The sequence below is a fragment of the Morus notabilis genome, unplaced genomic scaffold, assembly GCF_000414095.1.
Source record: "Morus notabilis unplaced genomic scaffold, ASM41409v2 Scaffold212, whole genome shotgun sequence".
NCBI classification, from domain to species: domain Eukaryota; kingdom Viridiplantae; phylum Streptophyta; class Magnoliopsida; order Rosales; family Moraceae; genus Morus; species Morus notabilis.
Window position 1 is genome coordinate 82,492 of NW_010361298.1, and position 11,722 is coordinate 94,213.

The 11,722-nt window shown below is 39.0% G+C and overlaps 1 protein-coding gene across 1 annotated transcript; it reads right to left on the reverse strand.

The window, feature by feature from the left end:
- Nucleotides 1-363: 363 nt before the first annotated feature.
- Nucleotides 364-7,978, reverse strand: LOC21407401 (protein farnesyltransferase/geranylgeranyltransferase type-1 subunit alpha). Its single transcript, XM_024166347.1, has 5 exons — nt 7,661-7,978; nt 2,230-2,339; nt 1,471-1,591; nt 1,193-1,288; nt 364-1,025 (listed from the first exon to the last, which is right to left on the reverse strand). Exons 1-5 carry the CDS (start codon nt 7,898-7,900, stop codon nt 603-605), a joined length of 990 nt encoding a protein of 329 aa, XP_024022115.1. The 5' UTR covers nt 7,901-7,978; the 3' UTR covers nt 364-602.
- Between the last annotated feature and the right edge of the window lie 3,744 nt (nt 7,979-11,722).

Sequence of the window (11,722 nt, forward strand, 5' to 3'; positions counted from 1 at the left end):
ACCCGCAAAAAAAAAAAAAAAAAAAAGACCACAATCTTGTGTTGTGGCTTGTCTTCGTCGTTGCCTACTGCCGTTGTCCCCACCACTACAAATACATATTTTTTAAAAATGCATCCTATTTTTTCAATACAAAATACAAAAGGAAAAAAGTGGGTTTGTTGGAAATTTGGTTTGGTGGGGGGATTGGGCCCCACAACACCAACCGCAGAGCAGAGCAGCCCCTCGTAAGTGCGTAAGTAACAAAATCAAATCAAAAAGGAAGGAATTGGGAAAACAAACATCATTCATTCATGATTAAAATTGACTCTGAAAATGCAAGCGGATAGATGTTATTAACATAATAAGAGTTGCCAACAACGGCCATGGTAACAAACAACGTGAATTATGTAATTACAAAGGACAGACTGTCGGAATCAAAACACGAGAATTATGCATACAACAAACAACGCAGCTCTGCAGAATGAATGATGCCTACTTTTTTAGCATATGATTCGAAATTACATAGTAATATGCGTAATTAGAAATCATTACTTAAAAACAACCTACTATTACCAGGAGAGGAAGGCATAAGAAATCACAGAGAAAAGCAGCCAGAGATCAGATTACGGAAGCTTGCTCCTGCGCCACCTCCAATAGTTGGCTCTAGTTGGGTCCTCGCGTTCCAGGAGAGCGCAGACTGTTTCTGCCAAGTTAGAATCCGGTCCTGGAGGACTACCTACTAAATCATTGACAACGTCTCTGAATTCTTGACTTGGTTGGAAACCATACGAGATGAGATCCAAGAGCGTGCTCAAAGCAAAGACACGGCTGCTGCTTTTGGTGCTCAAAACCTTCAAACACAGCGAAGATACTTGGGAATCATTCACCCATGAACCACTGTCGTCTTTGTAAAGCCCTCGAAGGTATCTCCATGAGCTCTCATTCTCAGGACGGGCTATGACGGCTCTAACAGCATAATTCACTTCAGACTCTCTCATACTTTCTAGGCCTTCCAGGATCGGAGATCTTGTAATGACAAAATACCTCTGTCAAACACAAAGATGCAAAGAGATCGATCGCTTTTCAACAATTTCGAAGGAACCAACTACCAAAATATTTGTCAAACTGACACCTAACATCCATTATTGATAGGCAAATGGTTCTCACGGTTTTTGTACTCTACTAAAAAAAAGACACTATTTTTGTACTCTACCTGATTCCAAGCAGAATTATTGAAAATGTCTTCTTCGAGGAGATGATCACAATAGTTAAGTTCGTCTTCCCACCCACCTAGTGACTGAAGAACCCACTGCAATTTATTTTAAAGAAAAAAAAAATGAATCGTCAAAGCCTAAATGCTAGTAGAGATGGCGCTTAAATTACAATCTCTGGTTAACTAAAAAGATGTAGACGTGGTCAAGAAGAACTTGTCAAGGAGAACAATTACAGCATACGTAAGCACATTGGCACTAGGGACTGGGAGAAAGAAACCTGTCTATGGGACCATGCGTGATAATGTTTAGAGTCAAGCGACAATATCTTCTTGGTGAACTCAAGCTCGTTGCTTGTAGCACTCGTTCCCAATTTCTCAGCGACCCATCGTCTATGATGCCTACAGAAATCAAATATATGTGTCATCAGGTTTAGCGAGTTTCTAACTTTTTAATTTTATAACTTCCCCAGAAGGGACAATACCAGGAATTACACATAATAACGGCAAGACCACTCATAGTTAAGCCTTAAATTTTCTGCTTATATAGGCAACACCACAACAACTAAAACAAAATCCCAAAAGTCGTATAAGAATAGCAGAGGAGATACTATACGAAAGCCCGAGCTATGATTTCATCAGATGTGAAGTTGTTAACTTCATGAGTTAACCACTCAATGTCCAAAACAGGGAAAACACTATAGAAGCTAGTGATTATGAAATTGAGAAGCTTATCTCCAACACACTACGAATAAATAAGGAACCTGCGATGCACATTAATTCTTTTATTTGTTCCTAGGACATATCTTACATATAAGTCAAATCATATATGTTGCATTAGAACTCCATTCTACAAAAAGATTATTAAAGAAATTGACAAAAACATAAACACATATGTTGTACTTTAGAATTTGAAAATGCCTAAACATTTCACTTCATTTGGTTTTAGCATCGAAACATAAGAGAAGATTACAGGAATACTGAAACTAATAATCTCTATTCACTGGGAACCAGGACACAAACTAATGTAAAGGGCTCACCATAACTGATAATTTTTGGAATTTCCCTTGGCAACAACCTCAGTGAAATCCAGTTCGCCATGCAAGTCAACATTCAGAGCCTCAAGAATTGCTCGCCTGAACTGCCATAGCTACAATCAACCCACCAAAAAAAAAAAAAACTCTCAATAAAATTCACATTACTTACCATTAAAAAAAAAAAAAAGGCCCACATTTTCTTGGAAACCAAACAGAGAAAAGAAAGAACCCAACAAAGCTATATTTTAGAGTTAGTTAATTAATTTTTCTTGCTCAGCAAGCTAGTTAGACTTACTTAACAAGTTACTTTAGACTTAATTAGCAAGCTAGCTAATCGCTGGTGTATATAAACCACTTTGAACACTATCTATATTATGAGCTTGATGAATAAGATTCATTTTTCATCATTTTTCAATTTCTCTTTTCCCGTAAGATGGTATCAGAGCAAATCTCCGTTGCCTAATTTCTCTCTGTTTTTCTTTGATTCCTTTGATTTCTCAAATTCATCCAATCTCGTTTTCTGATTCCTTATTCATGCAAGTGTATTCATGGAGCCTTCAAACTCTAGCTTTTCCAGTTCCCAAAATGGCAAGTCCGCCATTGATGATCCTCTGAGTCCTTTCCTTTTGCATCATTCTGATAGCCCAGGGCCTGTACTTGTCTCGCAACAACTCAATGGTGACAATTATACATCCCGGAGCCACGCAATGGTGACAATTATACATCCCGGAGCCGCGCAATGGTGATAGCTTTGTCTGTGAAGAACATACTTGACCTCATTGATGGATCCATTCCACGCCCAGACAGTACGAGTGTGAATCTCCTTAATTCTTGGATTCGTAACAACAACATAGTTATTTCTTGGATTAGTTATTTCTTGGATTCTCAACTCTGTATCCAAATAAATCTCTACTAGTGTACTGTTCTCCGACTCTGCTTTCGAAATCTGGATTGATCTTCAAGATCGCTTTCAGCAAATTAATGGCCCTAGAATTTTCCAATTATGTCGTGAGTTAATCAATCACGTTCAAACTCAACAATCTATTGGTGTATATTTCACGAAGTTAAAGGCCTTATGGGAAGAGCAGAGTAATTTTAGGCCTTCCTATTCCTGTGGCAAATGTACTTGCGGTTTGGGTTAAGGAGTTAAGCCAATATTTTCAAACATAATACGTGATGTCCTTCCTTATGGGACTAAATGACAGTTTTGCTCATATTAGAGGAGAACTTCTTCTCATTGATCCATTGCCTCCCATCAATAAAGTTTTTTCTCTTATCTCTCAAGAGGAACGTCAGCGCAGCATTGGTTCAAGAGGAATTGATTCTACAAATGGCTTGGCTTTTGCAGTCAAGAGTGATGGATCCAAACGAGCTAGTTTTGATTCTCAAAATTCTAGAAACAATAAGGGACAAAGGAGGGAGAGACCATTTTGCACTCACTGTGACTTCCATGGACACACTTTTGAGAAGTGTTACAAAATCCATGGATATCCCCCAGGTTACAAGCCTAGGCAGAAGTCTCAAAATGTTGTTGTCAATCAAGCATCTGTTTATCAAGTCTCTAAGCAGCAATCAATACCAGCAGTTAATGACCATGCTTTCTAGCCATCTGGTAACTTCTGTGACAAACATAGGTATTTGTTCTTCTGTCTCCATGAAATTTGGTCTTTCCCCCACAAATCATTGGATAGTTGACTCTGGTGCGTCTAGGCATATTTGCTCAAATGCAAATTTATTTCTCTCCATGAAACTTTTACATAATTCTACTGTGACTCTGCCTAATAATGCTAGAATTCCTGTTTGCATGTCTGGAGATGTTTAGATAAATTCTTGTTTGATCCTCAGAGATGTTCTTTTTGTTCCCCAATTTCACTTCAACTTGCTCTCTGTCAGTGCACTTAGAGTTGATTTACAACTCATAGTGAGCTTCTTTCCTGATCATTTTATAATTCAGGATCCCAACAGCCAAAGGATGATTGGCAAGAGTGATAAAATTGAAGACTTATATGTCCTGAGTACTGAACATTTAACTGCCGAAAATCTGCGTCAAAATGTTCCACTTTCAGTTCCTGCTTCTTCATTTTTTGTTAATAAAGTCTCAGCTCGTATTTGGCATAATAGACTCGGCCATTTATCTTTTAAAGGCTGAACATTTTGAATTCTCAATTATAGTGTGATACCTCTAGGTGTAATAATGATGAACCTTGCTACATTTGCCCTCTGACAAAACAAAGAAGATTACCTTTCATTTCTCATAATAACATGTCGCAGTTGCCTTTTGATTTGATTCATTGTGACATATAAGGTCCCTATCATATAAGTGCATTTGGTTATTGATATTTCTTGACACTTGTTAATGATTGCACTAGGTTTACTTGGGATTTTCTCCTTAAGCAAAAATCTGATGTGTCTACAGCTATACCCAAGTTTTTAACCTTTGTTGAAACTCAGTTCCATACCAAGATTAAGGGTTAATGATTGCACTAGGTTTACTTGGGTTTTTCTCCTTAAGCAAAAATCTGATGTGTCTACAGCTATACCTAAGTTTTTAACCTTTGTTGAAACTCAGTTCCATACCAAGATCAAGGGCTTCAAGTCTGATAATGCCAAGGAGTTGGCTTTCACTGAACTTTTCATAACAGAGGCATTTTGCACCAATACTCTTGTGTTGACACTCCACAACAAAACTCAATGGTTGAAAGGAAACATCAACACCTACTCAATATAGCTCGGGCATTATTTTTTCAATCAAGAGTTCCAATTCAGTTTTGGAGTGAGTGCATTCTAACTGCAGCCTTTTAATAAACAGGACGCCTTCTCCTTTGCTTGCTAATAAATCACCATATGAACTGTTATACAAAATACCAGTGGATCATTCCTCTTTGTGGGTTTTTGGGTGTCTTGTTTTTGCTTCCACTTTATCTGCTCATCGTACCAAATTTGATCCACATGCTAGAATGTGTCTTCTTTGGTTATCCTAATGGTATGGAAGGATATAAGCTTTTTGATCTTCACAGTAAAAGTTTCTTTGTTTCTCGAGATGTGGTTTTCATGAAAATATCTTTCCTTTTTCTTCCCTTCCTGATAGAGAACATACCATTGATCCTTTTCTTGACATAGTCCTGCCATCACCAACCATTACCACTTTTTCAGACCATCGTCACTCGGTTTCTCATACCACTCAACCCACAATCTCAGCATCTCCACCCACAAACCCTGCCCCTACAATTCCTACTTCCCTTTGGCGTTCTTCCCGACCTACGAAAGCTCCATCCTACCTAAGGGATTTCCATTAATTTTTCTCATCCTTCCAACACTTTATATCCCTAATCCACCAAAGCTCCATCCTACCTAAGGGATTTCCATTGTAATTTTTCTCATCCTTCCAACACTTTATATCCCTAATCCGATTACCTCTCATATGACAATCTTTCCTCTTCTCACAAAACCTTTGTTATGGTTGTCTCTTCACAATTTGAACCCAAATTTTACCACCAAGCTGTTCCTTTTCAACACTGGCGTGATGCCATGAAATCTGAACTTGAAGCCATGGAAACTAATTACACCTGGTTTGTTGTTCCACTAGCCCCAGGCAAACACTCCATCGGCTGCAAATGGGTGAATAAAATCAAGCACAAATCAGATGGTTCTATTGAGCGTTACAAGGCTCGTTTAGTGGCAAATGGCTATACTCAACAAGAAGGTGTCGATTACATTGACACTTTCTCCCTTGTTGCTAAGTTGGTCACTTTAAAAGTGTTACTGGCCTTAGCTTCTAGCCACAATTGGCATTTAGCCCAGCTGGATGTTAATAATGCCTTTCTTAATGGGAATTTATTTGAGGAGGTGTATATGGATTTACCACTTGGCTACACTCGTAAGGGGGAGCACTCTAATTCTACTGGCAAGTTGGTCTGCAAGTTACACAAATCCATTTGTGGCTTGAAACAGGCATCTCGTCAATGGTACTCCAAATTTTCACATTCTCTCATCCAGTTTGGTTTCAAACAGTCCAAGTCTGACTATTCTCTTTTCACTAAAAGTTCTGGTTCTTCTTTTGTTGCCCTGTTAGTATACGTGGATGACATTGTTAGTACTGGACCTTCTCTTGATGCAATTAATTCTTCAAACTCTTTTCAGCATAGTCATTTCAAGCTGAATGACTTGGGATCATTAAAATACTTTCTTGGTCTTGAACTTGCTCGTTTATCACGTGGTATAGTTCTTTCACAGAGGCAATATACTTTACAACTTTTGGAGGATACAGGTTTTCTGGCTCTAAGCTTGCCTCCATTCCTATAGATCCCAAACTTCAGCTCACTGCCACTGCTGGCGATCTTCTCACCGATGCCTCTCAATATAGGTGCCTTATTGGTCGCCTTCTTTATCTCACCCTCTCCTGTCCAGACATTACCTTTGCCGTGCACAAGCTTAGCCAGTTTTTATCTCAGCCTGGGGTTCCTCATCTACAAGCTGCACACCAATTTCTCCATTATCTCAAATCAACTCCTGGTCAAGGCTTATTTTTTTCTTCTACTTCTTCTATGCAGCTCTGCGCTTTTTCAGATGCTGATTAGGCTTCTTGTGCTGATACCAGGAAATCCGTTTCTGGTTTCTGTGTATTTCTTGGTGACTCCTTGGTCTCCTAGAAAGCCAAGAAGCAAACCACCATATCTCGTTCCTCCGCTGAGGCAGAATACAGGGCGTTAGCTGCTACAACCAGTGAACTTGTTTGGATTCAACAACTGTTGCAAGACTTTTGCATCAGTGTTCATGGTCCTGCTCTTCTATTTTGTGACAATCAGGCTGCCATACACATTGCTTCTAATCCCATCTTCCATGAGCGTACCAAACACATTGAGATTATTGCCACTTTGTTCGAGATAAAGTTTCTTCTGGTTTTCTCAAACTTATGCCAATCAGATCTCGGCACCAGTTAGCTGATGTGTTCACCAAAGCTTTGCCTCCCACATTACTATTTCCTTTGTCATACAAGATGGCTGTTAAAAACATACACATTCCATCTTGAGGGAGAGTTTTAGAGTTAGTTAATTAGACTTACTTAACAAACTACTTTAGACTAACTTCGCAAGCTAGCTAATCGCTGGTATATAAACCACTTTGTACGCTCTGTATATTATGAGCTTGATGAATAAGATTCATTTTCATCATTCTTCAATTTCTATTTTCCCGTAACAACAACAACAACAACAACAACCCTTAAAGAAATCCTACTCAGGATTTTATTAATAAAATCCACATATTCAAACCTGCAAACATTTTCTGGGAAACCAAACCAAGCAGAGAAAGAACCCAAGGAAAAAAAATAGAAAAAGAAAAGCTTTGGGAATGATAAACAAAGAAAAGAAATCCCCAAATTCAAAAAGACTTTCCCATATTTTTCTCGGAAACCAAACAGATATAAATCACTAACAGTGTAATTGCCGGGGTTAAGAGAGATGGCCTCGGAGGTGAGGGACAGAGAGCGAGGAGAAAGCTCTTGGGAATGAAAAACGGCTCGGAACAAGTCCATGGTATGAGTGAAGTCATCCTTGTAGGCAATCGGAACGACAGGATTTGGGCCGTCGTCTTGGGGGAGGGGAGTGACATCTGACCACTCCGGTCGCTGCCAGATTGGGATCCACGGCTGGTTCTCTTCTTCGTCGGATTCCATCTCTCAAAATTCACTTTGTGATCAAATCTATTCTATTTTATTTTGGTATCTATAAACCCAGAAACACTGCTCTGTTTCTGCAAAATGCCGTATTTATTAATAAAATATAATAATAAAAAAAAAAAAAAACAAAGAAAAAGGGTGTTTCTCTTGTGACAGTTGAAAAAATGAACAATTTCTTATTTTCAATAGTTGTATCACAAATTATTTTCTACTTACTTTTTTTAATTTGATATAAATTTAATTTATAACGGTCTAAAAAAAGAAGGTTAATGGTCCCTCAATTTTATTGTAAAATTTCACTTTAATTCTTAATTTTTTAAATGTCCTAAACTTATTTGTTTCTTTCAATTTTAATCCCTTTTATTGTAGAGATTAAAAACAGAAGAATATTATAAATGACATTCAGTTAACATATTGTTATATATTACATTTCTATTTCCTGTGCATGTTAGAATCATATGTATATTTGAGTGTTAAAAGCAAAACTTATAAATTATTATAGTTTGATTAATGCCTTGTAAGTTCTATCAGAAAAACTTTCACATGTTCAGAGGAATTGCGGACAGCTCTTTGTAAGATAATATGTGTGATTCATTGCTCCTGTAGTAGTCATAATAGTTAGAACTTACATTTTTGTAACTAAGTGTAAAAAAACTTTCCAATTTCATTCAAATTTTGTTAGACATCATGAAGCGAAAACATTATTCACTCACGGTTGGAAGCTAAATGAGATGTACTTGGCGGCCGTTTTCCCTTCAACAGTTATGGCTTCTGGTTCAGGTGCATATCACCTTGTCACGCAAGTAGAGCCAATGGACGATGTTGCTGCTGGGGATGAACAACCACAAACCCACCAGAATGCTCCTTACTTAAACAATGATGATGAGGAGATTCATACTAAGCTTCGCAAGCGCGTGGAAAGTTTTGGAAGGCGAAATGTGACCAATGTCGCCTCATCTTCACGAGTGATTAGAAAGAAATAGACAAGGGCACGCAAATCCAATGACAGTTCACGAGAGGAGTTGCTTGAAATGGTTAGGGACATGCACGACGATTTGCGAGAGGACACTCGTTCAAGTAAAGAGAGCATGCCGAGTGACAACACTATCAATGGGCCAAGTGAAGCGGATATCATCCTAGCATCGCTCTCAAAAATGGGAATTGAGCTGCGTACGTAAGCCTATGCCTTCGAAAAAATAATGGCATTTGCCATGTGGCGGCCAGTTTGGCATAAACTGGGTGATCCCATTAGAAGGGCCTTCCTAAACGACTCTGTTGAAGTGCCAAAAACTCCCTTTGTGTATCAGGTTCCCAATCCATATATCCAGCCGCCTCATAACTTCTCTCCCAGGCCAAATCTGTACAACCAGCCTCCACATTCCTTCCACCAGCCATTAAACCCCTATAGCCAGCCCCCTAACCCATTCAACCAGCCTTCAAACCCTTATAACAATCCACCTAACCTTTAAATGTCCGGTGCCCTGTTTCTATTTAAGAGTTAAGTTATATTAAATGGTCGATTTTCTCTTAATATTGGACCACGGATTAGTGTTTAGTACTATGTTGTTGAGTGTAAACCTTATTTCAAGTGATGTAAAACAATTTTCATTCTTTGTTGGTGTACTGATTTACATTCTTTCTTTGATGTATGAGACTGTATTGGTGTGTGCTATGTACATTTTTAAGAAAAATATGTTTGAGATGAAACAACAACATGAACAATAACAATTGGAGGAAAGATTGTTGCTAAGTACAAAAAGGTAGATAAATTAACAACATACTAATAATATTAATAAACAAATTAAATGAAAGAGAATAACCGTTGACATATGTTAAAGTGTGAACTAACTAGATGCAGCGTGAAAATGAGGAACGAGATAGAAGAACGTCTTCAAGACGCCGGCGTTGATTTATGGCCGCAATAGGTGCAACCACAGCTGCAGCTGTTTATTTGTCTAATGACAGAGTAAGAAGGCCGATGCACATTTCTTTTTTAAGGGGCATGGACAAGGTAAATGAGCTAAGTAAACAATAATAAGACTGCAATATTTAACAAGGTGCGTATGGGACTGCGTGATTTTATGATTCTTTGTGAAATACTAATTGAGAGATGCTTGTTACAACCCTCACATAACATGAGCGTACCTGAACAATTATTTGTGTTCTTAACAATCGTTTCACAAAGTCAAAGTAATCGTGAATCACAAGACGCATGGCAACATTCTGGGGAGACCATATCACGCCGGTTTACTAAAGTTTTATATGCTATATATGCACTACATAATGATTTCATTAAGCCCCCAAACTATGACAAAGTTCATGAATTTTTACGTGCCAACCGTTAGAGATATGATACATGGTTCGATGTAAGTTGTGTTACTCTTTTACATCTAATTTTTTAACTATCATTGGTCTTCTTAATAATAAGTCGATAAATATGTTTATATGATACTTATGTGTAAAACTTTTACTTGAAATGGTCTGGATTGTGTAGGTGCAATTGATGCTACTCATGTACCTCGTACACCGATTGGTGCTCATAATCCAATGGCTTATCAAAATAGAAAGGGTGTGAACTCCCATACCATATTGGCAGCCTGCTCCTTTGATATGAAGTTCACATACATATTATCCGGTTAGGAAAGTTCAGCCCACGATGCTCGAGTGCTCGCAGATGCGCTAGACAATCCTAGGTTTCAGTTCCCACGTCCCCCACCAGGTTACACTTCACAATGTCTTCCTACTTAAGGCTATTTATTATTATGGGCCCTCAATTGCAGCCTAGTTTGGATATGTTACACAGAAAACTACTATCTTGTTGATGCGGCGTATGCCAATGATTGTTTTCTCGCTTTGTACAGAGGTGAGACTTACCATTTGCCTGATTACAGAAGGAGAAGTGGTGGATTCTAAGGACCTAGAGATATTTTTAACTACAAACACTCATCATTGATAAATTGTATAAAGGGAACATTTAAGGTTTGGAAGGCTAGGTTCCTTATCCTAAGGCGGTGTAATAAGACATATCCAATGAATAAACAAGTGAAGATTACAGTTGCATGTGCATACTACATAATTTCATTCACATGGTTAATGAGGGTGATAAGTGCGCGAATTTGCACTTTTAATAATCATAATTGTCAAATTATTTTATCAAATTTGTGATTATAATTTCAAATATTCCTAAATCTAGAGGATTTAATTTTAATTAGATTTATTTTATTTTTTAGGTTTTTGAAGAAACCAATTGGATTTGGGCTAGTTTACCAAGCAAAACCCAAAAGTTGAGCCCAAGAAAAGCCCAATTCGGCCCAAAAGCCGAGAAGCCACGAGCTGAGCCAATAAGCCGCGAGCCAACCCAGTGCCACGTGTCGACCACTGCCGCACCGCAGTCCGTGGGACCCAACTGTCCCCGCGGATACGCGCGCTTGGCGCGCACGGATCCTCTCCCCGGGCGACTCTCCTCCACGCGCGTGTCACCCAGATTTCCTATTTCTTCCGTGTAGGTCCCGCGTTCCAGCTTCCCTCCAGCCAGGTCTCGCCACGCGTCCCAGAGGGGCCCAGCTGCTCCCCCGCGTACGCGCGATTCACGCGCACGTTCCCTCCCCGCGCGAGTTCTCCTCCATGCGCGCGTCCAGTCTCCCTCCGCGTGGTCCAGCTGTGCACCGCGTCTCTCCTGTGCACGAATCATGTTGCGACACGTGTCCCACTCTTCAGAAACGTGATGGTTTTTCTCCCTCGATTAAGCCTTGTAACTTCTTAATTATGATCCAGTTTTTAGCTTTTTAGCATTCTCAAAACTCTATAAATAGGGCCATT

Coding starts and splice junctions, on each gene's coding strand:
- LOC21407401 (XM_024166347.1), bottom strand. CDS start 7,900: ATGGAATCCGACGAAGAAGAGAACCAGCCGTGGATCCCAATCTGGCAG. Junction 2,340..7,660: donor TTAACCCCGGCAATTACACT/GTTAGTGATTTA, acceptor GGTTGATTGTAG/CTATGGCAGTTCAGGCGAGC. Junction 1,289..1,470: donor ACGCATGGTCCCATAGACAG/GTTTCTTTCTCC, acceptor AATAAATTGCAG/TGGGTTCTTCAGTCACTAGG.